The sequence below is a fragment of the Phyllopteryx taeniolatus genome, chromosome 18 (assembly GCF_024500385.1).
Source record: "Phyllopteryx taeniolatus isolate TA_2022b chromosome 18, UOR_Ptae_1.2, whole genome shotgun sequence".
Classification (NCBI taxonomy): domain Eukaryota; kingdom Metazoa; phylum Chordata; class Actinopteri; order Syngnathiformes; family Syngnathidae; genus Phyllopteryx; species Phyllopteryx taeniolatus.
This window is the reverse complement of record NC_084519.1, coordinates 3,482,355-3,501,245: the sequence shown is the minus strand read 5'-3', so window position 1 is coordinate 3,501,245 and position 18,891 is coordinate 3,482,355. Positions and strand designations below refer to the sequence as shown.

At 42.5% G+C, this 18,891-nt stretch overlaps 1 protein-coding gene across 3 annotated transcripts in view; it reads right to left on the bottom strand.

Moving 5' to 3' along the window:
* Positions 1-18,891, bottom strand: part of disp1 (dispatched homolog 1 (Drosophila)) — a 113,191-nt gene that overhangs the window by 17,835 nt on the left and 76,465 nt on the right. For 2 of the 3 annotated variants that reach the window (XM_061753629.1, XM_061753628.1), the window contains one exon: positions 9,773-10,490. In XM_061753629.1, the coding sequence (XP_061609613.1) occupies positions 9,773-10,449 (677 nt within the window). In that variant the 5' untranslated portion in view covers positions 10,450-10,490. Of the gene's footprint in view, positions 1-9,772; positions 10,491-18,891 lie in introns of those variants that run through there. The other variant, XM_061753630.1, reaches the window with a different exon arrangement.

Sequence of the window (18,891 nt, the reverse complement as noted above, 5' to 3'; positions counted from 1 at the left end):
TGGTTAATAATAAATGGGTCAGTTTTTCGTCATACCTACTGTTGCTGATGATTGTTCTCTGTTTGAGTAATATCACTTGATCAAGCCTTTTCTCACATTCCATACTACAAAATAAGTAAAGTATGTATGACTATTGCTGATATCGGATCGGACCGATATCGGTATTGGCCAAAATTCAAGGCTGCAATATCGGTATCGAATCGGAAGTGAAAAAGTTGGATGGGGACATCCCTAATGCTCTACTCCCTCTTCGTAAACCCCCGCCATATAGCAGACCCTGTAAAGATAGCCATCTCTGAGTAAACTCCTGTGCTTTCCCATACAGGCAAGACCAAAGCTTGATGTACTTTGAACATTCTCCTAATTTCTCAGTAGCTAGCCAGACCTCAGGAGGACTTTTTTTTTTTTTTTATTATTATTAAAGCTTGCTGCTTCTGGCTGTGTAATTTGATCACTGCAGTCTCATGAGCATTTTGTAGGTAATCTGTAAAGTGACACCCTGTAATTACAGTTATTTAAATTTAATACAAAATCCAGGCATTTATTATTTTGTTGTCCATGACATCGCATTTTGAACATTGCATGTTTCAGAGTGCGTTGCTGCAAGGTTTAAGGGGATGGAGACTTGTTGTTTTTTTTTAATTCACTATGACCCCTTTTAATGTTAAATTGTTAATTTATCGAGGATCGCGTTGACATGTTTTGATTAACAGGGACATTTTTTTCCCCCCCGAGACAAAGCATTTTTCTTCTCATCTGTATAAAGAAAAAAAGAGACTAAATATGGACAGGTATATCTGCTATTTCTTTTCGAAGTTAATGTTTGGGGGAAAAAAGTTTAAAAGCTCGTTTGGAATCAGGAGAAAAAAGCAAATCCCAGATGGACGAAAAACAAATGGGTGAAAATTGCTTAATAACGCTAAGGACTGCTGTCATATAGTTGAATGGATACCTGATATCAGAAAACAATCCTACTGTCTGAATTAATGTATATTCTAGTCCATTCACCCTGACAATGGCTCCTGCTTATATCATCCCTTGTGCCAGAAGTGCCAACTGCTGCCATATAATCAACCAATATTATGCTGCTTCAAGCATCCACTCTGTCATGTAGTGGATATTTTGGACAAAAAAAGTGTTAGAAGCCTAATTTATAAACAGAAAATACCCAATACAAAGGTCTTGGGATCCATGTTGTTGTTGTCATTTTTCTTCAGAACTTTAATTTTAACTATCATAGCTATGCAGATGACACACAGTTATTATATCTAGCAGTGTCTCCAGAGGACTACAGTTCAATTGAGCTGTTGTGTCACTGTCTAAAACAGATAACTGGATGCCAAATGAACATACAGTGATTATAAAAAGTCTACCCCCCCCCCCCTCCCCCATTCAAATGCCAGGTTTTTGTGACAGAAAAAAAGACAAGATAAACCATTTCAAAACTTTATCCATCATTAATGTGACCTATACAACTTAATTGAGAAAAAAAACATTTGAGTGTTAAAGTAAAAATAGACTGAGATAATGTGGTTGCACAAATGTGCACACTCTCTTATGACTGGGAATGTGGATGTGTTCAGAATTACCGTAATCTATTGTGTATAATGTGCACCCATCTATAATGCGCACCCCCAAAGTTGACCTCAAAATTCTGGAAAACCCTTCAACCTATGGATAATGCATGATTTTTCTTCTACCAATATGATCAAAACGAAGTATTATCTGTATTTTGTTAGTTTTTTCAAATAATTATTCTGAAGTTAAGCACGTTATTTGAACATGTAATTCTTTTTATTTACTTGCTATCATTTTAAAATTTATAGCCCTACTTTTATTTAGTACATAAGAAAACACACAGTTTTGCTCATATGTTTGATTACCCTGGCAGAATTTGTAAGACGGTTACAATTCTTTTAAGAAAACATGAAGGGTCAGGCAAAACACATTTAATTTTATTTTAATGGGATTCAAATTAAGCTGTCAAGCATTTCAGAAAACCATTAGCATTACACAAAACATAACCATAAAGAAATTAATGATGATTGTTGTTCAGTAATCAGTCGTGTTTTTAAAAAAATAATAATATTTCACAAATTCTGCCTGGGTATGTAAACTTATGATCACAATTGTACATATATGCAGTCATATTGGAATGAAGGTGTAGACTACACCTTTTTCATAACCTCTAGGTGCCGGTGGCATACTAGAATGAAAGTGTACAACTTTTTCATAACCGCTAGGTGGCGGTGGCATATCGGAATGAAAGTGTACAGCTTTTTCATAACCTCTAGATGGCGCCATACATTTATAAAATGTGAAGGTTTTTTTCAATTTCCCCCTTTACCCATGTATAATGTGCACTATTGACTTGACAATTTTTTTTGGGGGGGGGGATGCGCGTTGTACACGAGAAACCACAGATTACTGGTTTACGGTAACCAGTAAAATTTAAACTCATGTTAAATTGGAGTCATGACACACCTGCCACAATTATAAAAGCCTTTGATTAACCCCAAATAAAGTTAAGCTGTTTTAGTGGGCTTTTCCTGACATTTTTGTTGGTACATCTTACAGCACAAGACATGGTCCACAGAGAGCATTCACAGCATCAGAGAGAGATATTGTTCATCAGTTAGGAGAATGTTACAAAATAATTTCCAAGGCATTAAATATACCATGGGACAGTGAATACAGTGACCATCAAGTGGAGAAAATATGGCTTAACAGTGACATTACCAAGAACACGTTCCTCTAAAATTGATGAAGAGACGAGAAGAAAACGGCAGCAACATTGAAAGAGTTGCAGGAATTTCTGGCAAGTACTGGTTGTTTAATATATGTGACAACAACTTCCCATGTTCTTCACGTCTGGGCTATTGGGTAGGGTGGAAAGGTGGGAGCCTTATCTTACAAATGAAAGCATCAAAGCATGGCTACATTTTACAAAAACACATTTGAAATCCCCAGCCCCGCCTGTGTGGAGTTTGCATGTTCTCCCGTGCCTGCGTGGGTTTTCTCCGGGCACTCCAGTTTCCTCCCACATCCCAAAAACATGCATTAATTGGAGACTCTAAATTGCCCGTAGGCATGACTGTGAGTGCGAATGGTTGTTTGTTTCTATGTGCCCTGCGATTGGCTGGCAACCAGTTCAGGGTGTACCCCGCCTCCTGCCCAATGACAGCTGGGATAGGCTCCAGCACGCCCGTGACCCTAGTGAGGAGAAGTGGCTCAGAAAATGGATGGATGGACATTTGAAATCTCCCAAATGCATGTGAGAAAATGTTTTATGGTCAGATGAAAGCAAGGTTTTGCTATTTTGCGATAATTCATAAAGTTTGGCTGAAACACAACACTGTTGATCACCAAAAGACCATCATACCTTCAATGGAGCATAGTGGTGGAAGCATCATGCTTGGCACCGTTTTTCTTCAGATGAGGCCTTCGTCAAGGTGGAGAGAATTAGGAACTGTTCCAAATTGCTTTACGTGTTAGCACAAAACCTTTTGCTAGAAAGCAAGTCAGAAAAATCTCAATACATCTTAATTATTTGAGGTTAATCCGAGGCACTTTGAAATGGTGGTTGGTGTGCGCCCTCTACTGTTTAACATGAGTTTGATTTAGGGATGCACCAATACCACTATTTCCAGACGGAGTGCATACATTTGACATTTCACCGATACCGAGCACTGTCTTGCAATTGTGCTGAAAATGATTTTTGTTTGTTGATCAAATACTGTTTAAAAACCTCTCTTGAACATTGCATGTTTCACTCAAATATAATCCATTTTAGAGTAACAACTTGCAAGTACTGACATTTTAACATCAAACTGCCTGTTTCAAAAGTCTAGCCACACATTTCACTGAACTGTAGCCTGTTACACAAGACATTTCATTGATATGATGTCTCAGTGTGAACACTAAGGGCACTATATAAAAGGTGTACATAAACAAGAGAGAGAAAAAATGTAGACACTGGTGCATATATAAGCAAGAATAAGGATTGCAATGTCAGTGTTTCCCACGTATACATTTATCTGTGGCGGGCCGGCACTAATAAATATTGGCTGCAACTTATTGAATTTTGCCCTACCACTCTGAATGTACTTGTCATTAAACCCCGATATAGTAGGTGGCCGTGTGCATCGCCACTGCCAAAAAAAACAAGGATATGCGCGGCTTGTTCCACCAGTCCTCTCTGTACAAATATGTGACAAGTCCAAAAGTTGCATAGACATTAACTCGCGCCGTGTTTGTAAGCCTGTCGGGTGGCGCTGTCCATTAGCGGTTCTGCTCGTTAATTAGTAACTCTAACGTTGATGGTCACTCATTCCTATAGATGAATATTGAATAATATTTCAACCATCACGAAATCACGAAAAGGCCACGTCCCCAAGACGCAGCACAGTCTGGACCACAGGAGGTATTTAAATAGAATAGGGAATAGTTGTTTTTTTTCCCACTTTAATAAATTAAATCACCATTTAAAAAGAGCATTTAAGTTCATTTGGGTTATATTTGTCTGATTTTAACATTTGTTTGATCATCTTAAACATTAAAGTGGGGAAACTATGCAAAAATAAGAATTTCAGAAGGGGCCCAATACTTTTTCACAGCACTGTATTTTATTAGAGCGGGAATTTTTTTTTACTGAAATAATGATTCAATTAAAATGTATTGCACACAAAAGTTAATTACAAAATGTACCACAATAACTGTTTAAAAACTATGCTTATGTATTAAACTTTTTAAAAAAATAAGACTGAACTGTACTGGATTAGGCGGCACGGTGGCCGACTGGTTAGAGCGTCAGCCTCACAGTTCTGAGGACCCGGGTTCAATCCCTGGCCCCGCCTGTGTGGAGTTTGCATGTTCTCCCTGTGCCTGCGTGGGTTTTCTCCGGGTACTCCGGTTTCCTCCCACATCCCAAAAACATGCATTAATTGGAGACTCTAAATTGCCCGTAGGCATGACTGTGAGTGCGAATGGTTGTTTGTTCGTATGTGCCCTGCGATTGGCTGGCAACCAGTTCAGGGTGTACCCCGCCTCCTGCCCGATGACAGCTGGGATAGGCTCCAGCACGCCCGCGACCCTAGTGAGGAGAAGCGGCTCAGAAAATGGATGGATGGATGGATGTACTGGATTAAAAAAAAGTTTAAGTCACTGTACCAATATCTACTGTTTAAACATTTAATTCAGTGATTCTAAAGCATTCCACTAGATGGTGCCCACATACCACTTGAGGCACTTGTACCACACTTTGCCAATCACTCACTTAGATGAGAAGCATGTTGTTGTCATGTCGGAATTGTATCTACAAGACAGTGCTTTTATTGATGAAAAGAAGATACCCGTTTAGGTGAGTAAGAAATCGGTTCAAGATTAAACAGGCCAAAGACCAAACGCCACATTTGCTCCCCAGTCACAAGAGAAATGAGAAATAGAGTTGGGGGCGTTGAAGGAGTTGAAATAAGTATATGGAAGTCAAAGAAAAACTGAGGAAAACATGGACTAAAAGCCTGCAGGAATGAGCCACAGATGCTTGTAAATTCAATGCCTTACTTTTCCCACTCAAGATTAAATGTGTGCTACTACACAAATCCCATCTTTAAACATTACCTAAAAAAAAAAAAGTTGTTCTTTACAGGAGTTACAGGTGGAGGAGATCCTACTGAGTCCGAGTGAAGAAAATTGCATGTTTAGAAGTGAGAAAACTTAAGAAAGCTACCTTAAAAATGTGCACGCAGGTAAATAATGACTTCCATACAATTTTCGCCCATTGCCGCCCCATCTTTGCAGCACTGGTAAATATAGGACTATGCAAATGATTATGCATGCCATTAAATGGTACCAGCTGCAGATGTGGTGATGGGCTGTGGTTTTAGCGGAAAAGTCAACTCCCTCCTCACTAAATATGGATCGCTTGGAAAAACAGAAGGGTCTGCCAACAAATGGCTTCAATACCAGAATGCTGCTTTGACAGGGAAAAGCATAGTTGCCGTGTGTGTGTGTGTGTACACAGTTTGTGTTTTCATTGAGCTTTTAAGACATCTTATCTGTATAAGTGTGTTAAAATGGCCCATACATAAAAGCTGTAGACTACGGTGACCAGGGGTGTCAAACTCAGTTGCATTGGGGGCCACTTTAGGTAGTGGGTCAAACAGTATAAACATTAATTGAACAGACTAAACCAAACGTTTTGAACATAAATATGAATCGCAACAGACGGAACACAATATTATTCCAAACAAATCAACTTAAAGGTCCTATATTTTGGCTATTTAGACCTCCATTAGGGTGACTCTCTAACATGGAGTTAGTATAAAAGTGTCAATTTCATTTCAAAAAACACGATTTTGTCAAGAAAAGGCCGCTCTGACAGCTACTTCTGTTTGACCCGGTTTTGTATCCACTTTGTCCATATTTGGCTAAGATTGCCCCCTTTCCTGTGATTGGTTGCCTCTATGTAGAAGACCCACTTGTGAGGGCACACGTGTTGTTATGTTGACAGCACTAGCTTGGGAACAGAGATGTAGGCGAAGATCTTCGCTAGTGATGTAGATAAGCTCGAGAAATTCGAATTACCTGATTTCAGGCCTCTCTGCAGAAAAACGTCTGGAACTCAGGAATGCATGGACGATTTTAATTCATATTTCACGTTTACTTAGGCACCATAGAGCCAACACAACATCCCAAATACTAGAAAAAGTTGTTTTGATAAAAGATGGCACCTTTAAAATAACTTAAAATATGCTGTTCTGCGTCGAAATCTCTGTCAAAATGTGAAAATGCTGCTAAAAACCTGAATATATGGAGAAAAATGATCCTTTTCAGTAAAAGTTAAAATAACTAAAAACTACTTTTTCTTTGCTCTGTCTTATGCCATTTTATCAGAGCTGGATACTTTGCATTTCTTTCGGGCAAAATATTTATGTCTGTCGAGATTCTCTAGATTGATTGCAGGTGCTCATCAGTGAGGCAACGTTAGGAGAGGAGGGGGAGGCGTTTCCCAGCATCCTTTGCTGTAGTTACAATTATCACATTTGGGTGTTGTCCTGCATAATTGTGTTATTTTGTACAGACATGGTGCAATAGTTAAAGTGGTTTTTAGTTGTGTAAGGTTAAATTATTGATACTTTTGGTGGTGGTGGTGGTGAACCAGACTTCCTGGGTTATAATGTTACTGCAATTAATAACACTCTAGTCCTGCAGCATTAGGGAACTGCATTCACATTTGTGTCAATTTTAAAGTAAATGGCGCTGAGAACAGCAAAGACGCCTTTTTGCGCTCGCTGCGCGGGCCAGTTAGACACTATTTATCAAATGGTTGCGTGAGCAGGATGTAATTATGTACAGACCCTTTCCAAAAAATTTGAATATCATGGAAAAATTTATTTCCATAATTCCATTAGAAAAGTTTAACTTTCATAGATTGTTGATTCAGGGCCCACAATTTAAACAAGTTCAAGTAGTTATTTGTTTATTTTTACATACTTTTTGGCTTCCAGCTCATAAAACTCACAAAATCAGGAATTCAAAAAATTTGAATACTGTGAAGAAATCAGCCCAAATTTTGCAGGCCATAAATGTGTTAAACTGAGTGTCACACACTAATCATCTATTAAACTCAAAGCACCTGCACAGGTTTCCCCAGGTGTCATTAAATTGCTTCAGTTTGGTTCAATTGTCTCAGTTGGGTTCAATACGGGGAAGACTGCAGACTTGAAAACTGGCCAGAAGACCATCAATGAAACCCTCCATAGGATGGGTAAGCCACAAAAGTTCATAGCTAAGGAGGTTGACTGTTCACAGAGTGCTGTGTCCAAGCATATCAATGAAAAGTCCAGTGGAAGGACAAAATGTGGCAGGAGAAGATGCATCAGCAAAAGAGATGACTGTGGGCTTCAGCGGATTATCAGAGAGAGAGAGATTTTCAAGATCCAGAAAGAGTGGAATGAGGCAGAAGTCACAGCTTCAAAAACCACCACATTCAGACGCATCCGGGAGATGAGCTACAAATGTCTGGTTCCTCGGGTCAAGCCACTTCTGAGCCTGAGCCAACGTAGAAAGCGTCTCAACTGGGCCATGGAGAAGAAGGACTGGGCTGTTGGCCAGTGGTCCAAGTTCCTCTTTTCCGATCAAAGTAAATTGTGCCTTTCATTCGGGAATCAAGGTCCAAGGGTTTGGAGGAAGACGGGTGAAGAACAGAACCCAAGCTGCTTGAGGTCCAGTGTGAAATATCCATAGTCAGTCATGATTTGGGGTGCAATGTCCAATGCAGGTGTTGGAAACCTCTGCTTTCTTACATCCAAGGTCTCCACAACAGTCTACCAGAATGTTTTAGAAGACTTCACGATTCCTTCTACTGAGGATCTATATGGAGATGAATATTTCATCTTCCAGCAGTACCTGGCCCCTGCCCATACCACCAGAAGGACCAAAACCTGGTTTGATGCTCATGGCATCACAGTGCTTGACTGGCCAGCCAACTCGCCGCATCTAAACCACATTGAGACCTATCAGAATCAGAATCATCTTTATTTGCCAAGTATGTCCAAAACACACAAGGAATTTGTCTCCGGTAGTTGGAGCCGCTCTAGTACGACAACAGACAGTCAATTTACAGAACACTTTGGAGACAGAGACATTGACAAAAAACAATTGTGCAAAAAGATGCAGAGTCCTCTAGCACTTAGAGCAGTTCGAATGACTAATATTGCAATAGACTGGTGCAATGACCATTGTGCAAGGGGCGCTGAGACTTCAAGGAGTGTATGCGGTTTAAAGTGACGAGTAGTGCGATAATCTGGGACAATGTTGGTTGTGCAAATGTTACAGATACTCCTATGAGGTATTAACAAGAGGAAAATGAGGGGCACCAGACCCAAAAACAAAGAAGAACTGACAGCTAGCATCAAGGAAATCTGGGCTTCCATTAACTCCTAGGCAATGCCACAGGCTGATTGCCTCAATCCCACGGCGCATTAAGGCAGTGATTAAAGCAAACGGATTCCCAACCAAGTATTGAAGATGAACATATTGTTTTGAAAGTACCATATTTTTATTGACTTAATGTAACCCTGGTCGACTGGTTAGCACATCTGCCTCACAGTTCTGAGGACCGGGGTTCAAATCCCGGCCCCGCCTGTGTGGAGTTTGCATGTTCTCCCCGTGCCTGCGTGGGTTTTCTCCGGGTACTCCGGTTTCCTCCCACATCCCAAAAACATGCAATAATTGGAGACTCTAAATTTCCCGTAGGTGTGAATGTGAGTGCGAATGGTTGTTTGTTTCTTTGTGCCCTGCAATTGGCTGCCAACCAGTTCAGGGTGTACCCCGCCTCCTGCCCGAAGATAGCTGGGATAGGCTCCAGCACCCCCGCGACCCTAGTGAGGATAAGCGGAACAGAAGATGAATGAATGAATGAATGAATAATGTAACCCTAATTTCTTTCTTCTTTTTTTTCTACAAAAACTAAGTAAATGGTGATTTCGTCACTGTATTCTAATTTTTTTAATTACTGATTTTGAGCTAGGAGCCCAAATTATGTAAAAATAAACAAATACTTGAAATTGTTTAAATTGGGGGCCCTGAATCTATAATCTACGAAAGTAACTTTTTGAATGAAATTACGGAAATAAATAAACTTTTCCATGATATTCACATTTTTTGGAAAGTGTCTGTAATTCCATACCAGGTAGGAAGTTTGACACATACTGTATGCTACTGACATAAGCAATAATGATGATAATAACAAAAACAACAACCAACATACCTAATTCTAGTTGGGCGTGTTGAACTCTGGAGGTGCTCCTGCCAGTGCTGGTGATCGTGGTGGTGTCGACAAAGCGTTGTGGTCGGGTGTGTCAGATGAGGCCGGGGGTTTGAGTAAGTGCAGGCAGGTGGACAACAAGAGCAGGACAGAGGGCTCCTGGTGTGAGGAACCAAGCCAGGCCCATGGCCCGTGCCGGGAATATGGAAGAGAGGGCACTCCTGCTGACCACAGGGGCAACAAAAGGAGTGGAAGTGACACTGCTGGCAGCAGAGCGGTGAGGGCTGAAGACGAGGGGAGGATGGAGTGGTTGAAAGGTGGCGTTTGGCTAACATCTGAGAGTCTGTTACAGTGGGCGAAGTTGCAGTGGCAGTCGGGTGGGGGAGCGTCCTCAGGGTTCCGTTCTGTTTGACAACTCCACCGTTTTGGGTTGCTCTGTTTGTTCTCTGGACGTGTGATTTCGGCTTCTTCTGCAGCTGTCTACATGCTGCATTCCTCACTGAGGTTTCTTCAGCTCCCACTGCTGAAAGGATATCACCATTTGAGGCAGGTGTGATGGGCTCCGGGACATTGATGTCTGGTATACTGGTGTTTGACGGTGCATTTCCACTGGTACCGAGAGGATGTTGCCCTTGACTGCTGGGGGCCAGAGGGTCATCAATCGCCTCGCTCAGGGCCATTGTCCTCTCCCAATGGGCCTGGCTGTAATAATGTCACTCCTCTGGGGTGGAAGAAAACAGAAGGGAAAGGCATAAAAGGTTGGTTTGCTTCCCCAAGTATTAGTGCTTGAAAATGTTTTAGCCTTCCCTACACCATACAATAATGAAGTATGGAAGTACAGTGGATCCCTGCATAGCCGCAGCCTATTCGCGGATATTTAGTTCCATTTTTTTCTTTGTCTTTTTTTGTAGGGCAGGGGCCACCCCGAAAATGCTTATTGGTGGTTTATCCCTGCTTATTATATGATTTTTTTTTTTTTTTAGGTAATACAAATTTTTTTTTTCTTCCCCAATGCAATTATAAGTTAGAGAAGCATATTGGCATAAAATTTAAGTTTCACATTTTAACGTGAAAGTTTCCTATTTTAACGTGCAAAGTTTCACATTTTAACGTGATAAATTTCTTGTTTTAACTTGCGAAGTTTTACTTTTTAACATGCTAAGTATCACATTAAAACATGATAAATTTAACTTTTGCATTCGGCAAAACAAAATTAAGAAATTCCCTCCAGTTCAGGTCACTGGCGGAGCCCGATGAAGGGCGAAACCTCGTGTCTTATTTTTGAGTTTTATCAATCAAGTGTCACTAGGTACGTAACTATGGTGCTCTTGTATAATACTGTAAAAAATAATAATAAGGCCAAGTGTTTAAAAAGAAGAAAAATTTATCACGTTTTAACGTGAACACCCACCACGTTAAAACATGATATTGAATGTTTTTTTCACCCCCCCACCCCCGGTGTTGCAGCAATACACTACTGTAGTAATGGGGTGATTTTCGCTAGTCACTATTGGCATCAAGATTACGATAGCCTTAGAAACTCCAGCATTAGGGTTTGCCGTAAAGGGGTTAACAATAATGAGGAAAACCTGAAGTTTATAATGCTTTATGTTACAGACCAACCCTTATGATTTAATATCAATTTCAGTGAGAAGAGTCAAGAGTAGAAATTGGAATTTTGGAAGCAATTTTAGCATGGGGGTGTGAGGGTGGCAGGAGTGGAAAAAAAAGAATGTCTCTACATGTACAGGCCCACTTCTGGGGTCTTTTTTCAGAAAATCCGATTAAGTGCAAGACATATTTTGAAGGGCAATGTTGTAAGGTGGGTTAGAAATGATAGCGTTTGGGTTTTATGGTTTTATTTTTTCCACTACAGCAGGGTCTGTCCCTATCCCCCTCAAATAGTGGGGTTTACTGTACCGGATTATAAAGGTCACACATAAATTGACTGAGGTTGAAAATATATTTTGCTCAAGTATACTTGGCCCCTCAAGGCCACTTTTTTTTTTTTTTTTTTATAACAAGTGTGGGCTTTCTGTACCATGTTCAAGCCCAGTTGACTCCCTTGTGTCCAGCTTGGGCACGGTATGGTTGCCTATGCAATAGGATGCGCACACAACAGATTTGTCATGCACTTGATTTGATCATTCCTCCCGCCACCTCTCTTTTATTTTATTTGTGATATTCAATAAAATCAATATGATCCCTCAAAGGGAAATTTAACTATATTTTTTTTGGTTGCACACCACAAGGAGAACCAGATCGCACACATGTAGGCATGCAAGAAGAGATCCAGAGTGAAAGAGGCGCGCGAACAGTGCTACACCACTTGAGCTGGGGTGCCTTGCTGGGGTCAAGGTGCCCTGCAGGCTCAAGGCACCCTTGAACTTGGTCATTGCTCATTTGCAGCGTCTTTGTCAAAATGCCTTAGAAAAGAAAAAGAAAGAGCCCCATTTCAACAACAGCAGAGCAGTTTCCTGAGTCCTTTTAAAATGTGCAAACAAAAGCTAACGAAACCAACTTACTGAAAAACAAACTTTTGGGATAAGTTAGAACAGTGACTAATTTACTATTGGATCAAACTACCTGAATGCAAACAAATGAGCCTAATATGATGTCTTCCAGACACATTTTCACATGTGGACATGTTTTCTCTCGGAAAGTATTTGTTATTAAAAGGGGAGGGACAGATAAGAGAGAGGAAGACATGGCGGAAGACCGCTGCAAGTAAATCATTAACATTCAAAACACGGCTTATTCTCTTGCTGTTCCCAAAAAGAGGCAGGTCATGAGTCAAAATGGTTGACTTGATGGCTCAGGAGCAGCATGCCTTAGTAACCCCTTAAACAGCGGCTGTCTAAGCCTGCTTTTTCCCCCCACCTTTTAACCTAATCACTGTCCTGTGTGAAGTTTAGCACCCCAAACTCAACACTGATAACCCTTTGTATTGAACACATTTGTTGTATCTAAATATCACATTGCATTGAGCCGCAATGGGCTCAGTGAGTTCTGTCTGAAAGGGACAGGCGAAAAAATCCCGGCGCTTCTGCTGCACCTCTGATGAGTCATTTTACCGGGACACCATTGTAAAAAAAAAAATCTTCTTTTCAAGTCAAATATTGTGGTTTGCTACGTACTTAAGTAGCCATAGAAACTTGATCACGGATTACAATCAAAAGGTTTTGGAGGGAACCCGAATTTCAATGCCTGATTAGTATTAAAGATCATAGTGATTTGAGGATTATATCAGTAAATGAGGTTCGTGAGGGATCGCAGTTGTGTGTACTGATAGTAATAATGCATTGTATAAAATGTGTATTTCTGTTTTGCAACAGAACATACAGTCTCCAATCTATGGCGGTGATAAAAGCCTTGAAGTAAAGGTTGATGACATGGAAAATCTCGAATGATTCAGACCTAAATTATAACTGTGGTGCTTAAACAGGGTACATCACTGCTGGATCTAATTTCCTCTTAAATAAATCTTGGCATGTCATAGTAGGACCCAATTTTTTTGAGCCTGACACTACATGCCAAAAAAAAAAAAAAGAAAGAAAGAACTAAATGAGCTGTGGCTTTCACTTGCTCAGAAGGTTGAGACGCTCCAACAACTGCATTGGGCTTACTGCCTTGCAAAGCCACTCCCGTGCAACTTAACACATGTTGAGAGTAATATACTGCTGCTATTGCTTGTGATTCTCATTCAGATTTTTCCCTCTGCTTTCATTTGTAAAAACTTGAAGCACTTGGTTGGGATCATTTCCAAGGCTCAAAATAACTTCTAACACTTTTGCTAATCAGTAACTACATTTGAGGAGCAACTTTGTAGTTTGGAGGAGCATTCTTTTATTTTTTTTGCAGGTTAAACCCACAGGGACTTTTATTCAAAAATAAAAACAAGACTGACTACAAAATGAATAATAATAGAGGACGTGAATGAAGGACTGCAGCTAGCGAAAAGTTTAGTATTTGAGTATCCTACTGTAAATTCTATACATAATCGAGTATTTGGATAAACTATATTTTTGCTTGGTTAAAGAGCAATTATGACTAGAAAAGAGAAAATACATTTCACCTAATAAACTACCAATTGGTTTCCTTTTTTACTGTATATAATCATTAGTTGTTAATTCCTAGATTCACATTGTGAAGAGCAGCAAACTATTTTCTTGTCGAGAAAAATTTTCCGTGGGGCTATTTCAAACACAAATATAAATACATTTCAGTTAAACTTAGCATTTCTTGTATCAATAACAAGGCATTATTTAAAAAAGGCATTAACAATAACCCTAAGCCCTAACAGCCTTTGTGCAACTTCACTAATTGTGTTTTTATGAGGTGCAAAACATTAACTTTGACTTGCAAATTCCGGTGCGAATATGCTTATTTTGAGCCATAATTTCTGATGTGATAAGAACGTTGAAAACAACCCAAGTTCCTATGAATAGTATGACCTCGCGACATCAGAATTCTTGGAATAGCTTTAAAAACAGTAAGGTAACTAGCCTCACAGACTTGTGATGTAACATGAACTTAAAACAAGAAGAAATGTTTGATATTTTGATTTCTTTGACTGGATTTACATTATATTAAACTCATATCCGAATGAGGCCTCGTCCAAATATATAAATACAATATGTCTTGGGTATCTGTAAATATGACTGCAAACGGAAACCAATCAGATACAGTATAATCCGTCAATGCGAGCCTGACATCGTAGACATATTCGAAATATATACATACCAGCTTCTACAAAAATTAACAAATAACCCACCTTAAATCTAAACTACAGTGAACGCGTACACCATTAAATATGGTATGTTTCGTGTGAGTCGATCATTCAATAAGCAAAATAATTGAAGACGGTGGCCAGTGGTGTAATGTGTCAGCTTCCGTCATTCAAATCAATGGAAGAAAGAGATAACACAAAGTAACAAAATGACCTGTAATGTTTAATATTTCTATTATTTATTGATTGATTACTTTTGTGTTGTCACGGTCTGGTGTTGGCAATTGTGCACGTAGTGTCATGGTCCTGTGTTTCAAATTGTGTTTCTTTGTGTTGCAGTGTCTGGGTGAGCAAAGGTGGGCGTTGACATCGGTGACGCACCGGTCATGCATTGTAATCATCAGCCTTTTTAGGGGGCACCGTGACAGTGTGTGGGCGTCGGAATATTCACTCGTTTTGCCCCGTGTTTGCCGCCGTTCTGACCGCTGTCAAAAGTTAGGTTCTATATGATTATACCACACGGACCTTTTGTCGTGTCTCCCTGCGTTATCTGTTTTTTGATTCTCTCTGGTGGTGACTCCTTTTAGTTTCGTATGTCTCGCCATCACATGCTCTGTCATTGAATTAAAATTGTTCGGACCTCTTTCCTAGAGTCTCTTTTTTGGGATCTGCCCTTACGGCATTGCCGTCCGTGACAGAATATTCCGACCAAAAATGGATCCCACAGACTCAGACTCTTTTCGTCACGCCTTGGCAAGTCAGGGACATTTGGTAGAGAGACACGAGACATCGTTACACAAGCTCAGGCAGGCAATTACTGCGTTAACGACCCATCTCAGTACGCCGAGTTCTCGGGTTGATCAGGTGTGTGCACTTGGATTTCCTCCGGTTCTGGCAGAAGCACCCGCCACCAACACGGTGGCCGCGGTGCCACCCGCCAGGGAAGCTTGTCTCCCAAATTCACCTCGTTATGCTGGGGAGCTCGGCAGTTGCGGTCAATTTATTTATCAATGTACCCTAGTATTTGACCAACAACCGGTCACGTATGCCCAGGATAAGACTAAGGTTGCTTTTATAATGAGTCTATTGACGGGTCAGGCGGCATCGTGGGCGATGGCGGTCAGCACCGCCAAACCAGCGTTACGTTCCTCCTTCTTGGCATTCGAAGCTGAACTGAGGAGAGTTTTTGATCACCCAGTCAAGGGCAAGGAGGCCGGTAGCCTGTTGTTGGACCATTCCCAGGGGGACTTGTCAGTAGCCGAATACTCCATTTCGTTCCGCATCCTGGCAGCAGAGAGTGGATTCGACGAGGTTTCGTTGAGCGGCATTTTTCGTCGGGGACTCTGTCCTGCCGTCAAAGATGAGTTGGCAGCCCGGGACGAGACCACTAATTTGGAGGAGTTGATCGGGCGGCTGAACGGCGCATTGTTTTTGGGTCCGCTTCCCCGGGACATTCTTCGTCCGCCACGGAAAAAGCCGCCTGTGTTCCCCCATCCACCTCGGTGTCGACGAGGGAGCCGGGGCCTGGCCGTGGAGGAGCCGATGCAACTCGGCGGGGGCCGACTGACGGAGATGGAACGTCGGAGATGCATGAGAGCGGGGGCGTGTCAGTACTGCGGCCGACCAGGACACAAGGTATCCACCTGCATGGCGAGACATTCACGGGGAAGTGACTCTACGCGTTCCAAGCAGAGCGGCCAGGTGGTGGTGACAGCGCCTTCTGCCTCCGGAAAGAACGTCTCGTCGTGTGAGTATTTTGATGAAGACATGGTACCTAGTGAATTAAGAACTGGATCGAACAACAAGAGACTTCAATTGCCGGGCGAAGTTTCGGGATCTGGTGGCAGTGTGAAGGTTTCCGCGTTAATTGACTCCGGAGCTGATGAGTGTTTTGTGGACTCCTGTGTGATAGAGACTCTAAATTGTCCACTGTACAGACTTAGCAAACCGAGAAAAGTTCTTGATTTGGATGGGCGTCTCCTGGCGGTTACAACACATATTACGGTTCCACTGTGTTTAAAGCTTTCGGGGTAACCACATTGAATCGCGGCGATTTTTTGTAATGCCCTGTCGATCTGCTCCTGTTGTGCTGGGATTAACGTGGTTACAATTTCATAATCCAGATATTAATTGGGATCAACTACAGATTGTCAATTGGAGCCTATTTTGTCATTCTCATTGTCTGCAGTCTGCCATGTTGACTACTACCCCCCATGTTCAAGACGAGCACATCGATTTGGCTAATGTACGACATCACGATAAAGAATAAGTATCCTCTCCCACTGTTGGACTCGGTGTTTGCCCCTTTCACGAAATTAGATTTGCGCAATGCCTATCACCTGGTGAGGATGAAGGAGGGAGATGAGTGGAAGACTGCGTTCAACACTCCATTAGGTCATTTTGAGTATTTAGTCATGCCTTTTGGACTCACGAATGCACCCGCTGTGTTTCAGTGTCTTATTAATGATGTGCTCCGGGACATGTTAAATGTATTCTGTTTTGTGTATTTGGACAACATCCTAATCTTTTCCCGTGATCTACATGAATATCGCCAACATGTCCGCATGGTGTTGCAGCGCTTGATGAAAACCGTCTTTACATCAAGGCTGAGAAGTGTGAGTTCCATGCGGAGTCGGTACAGTTTTTGGGGTTCATCGTGGAGAAGGGCCAGCTTCGGGCCGATCCAGCCAAGATCCAGGCTGTGGTTGATTGGCCAACTTCAACATCTAGGAAGCAGTTGCAGAGGTTTTTGGGTTTTGCAAATTTTTATTGGCGATGTATACGCGATTACAGCCTTAAGGTGGGACCTCTAACTAGATTTACTTCCAATAAAATACCATTTGTATGGACCCCTAAGGCAGATGCGACTTTTGATCATATTAAACAATTGTTTGTGAAGGCTCCTGTGTTACATCATCCTAATCCTGACCTTCCTTTTGTTGTCGAGGTGGACGCATCTGATTCAGGTGTGGGGGCGGTCCTGTCCCAGAGGTCCCCGGTCGACCATAGGCTGCACCCCTGCGCCTTCTTCTCTAGGCGCCTGAGCCCAGCAGAGACCAATTACGATGTGGGAAATAGAGAGCTGCTGGCTATTGTCCTGGCGCTGCAGGAGTGGAGGCACTGGCTGGAGGGTACTAGGGAACCTTTTCAAGTTTTCACCGACCACAAGAACCTGTCTTACCTCCGGACTGCTAAGAGACTCAACCCCCGTCAAGCACGTTGGGCCTTGTTCCTTACCCGTTTCGATTTCATCATCACTTACCGCCCTGGGTTGAAGAACGGCAAACCTGACGCCTTGTCTCGGCTGCATGGCCCGTCTGCTGTTCAGCCTGTTGTGGAGACCATTCTACCTGGGCCCCGGGTGGTGGGAGCGCTTCAGTGGGAGGTTGAGAAGAAGGTGGTGGAGTCGGGGAGGGACATCCAGGCTCCGGGAGGTGTTCCTGATGGCAAGTTGTTTGTTCTGGTCGGTTTATGTCCAGAGGTGTTGAGGTGGGGACACACTTCTAGAGTCGCTTGCCATCCTGGGGTCAGTCGGACATTTTTCCTCATTTCCCAACGGTTCTGGTGGCAGGGACATTAAGGAATATGTTTCAGCCTGCTCAGTGTGTGCCCGTAGCAAGATGTCCCATCGCCCTCCAGCTGGTCTTCTTCCTCCACTGCCCATTCCTTCCCGCCCCTGGTCCCACATCGCCTTGGACTTCATCACGGGCCTTCCACTGTCAGCAGGGAACTTGGTCATCCTCAGTGTTGTCGACAGATTCTCCAAGATGGCACATTTCGTTGCTCTGCCGAAGCTGCCGTCCTCCTTTGAGACTGCTAATCTCCTTGTCGACCATGTCTTCCGAGTTAATGGAATTAACTACTGATCTGGTGTCTGACAGGGGGCCGCAGTTCGTCTCTCGGGTCTGGAGGTTGTTCTGCAAAGCACTGGGAGCTTCCTCCAGTCGTTCATCCGGTTTCCACCCGCAGACCAACGGCCAGGCTGAGAGGGCGAATCAAGATGTGGCGGCTGCTCTTCGCTGTGTTTGCCATCAGCACCCCTCCTCGTGGTCTTCTCACCTGCCTTGGGTGGAATATGCGCATAACACCCTCGTTTGCTCTGGCACTGGACGGTCGCCGTTCATGACTGCATACGGTTATCAGCCGCCGTTGTTCCCTTCTCAGGAGAGGGAGGTGGTCGTCCCGTCTCTACAGGTCCATCTTCGAAGGGCTCATCGGGTGTGGCGGGATGCAAAGGCGGCCTTGTCCCGTACTGAGGCTCACAACCAGCAGTTAGCTGATCGTCATCGGATCTCAGCTCCTCGCTACCGTCCTGGTGAGAAGGTCTGGTTGTCCACACGAGATTTGCATTTGGCCGGGGGTTCTAAAAAACTGGGTCCTCGGTATGTTGGTC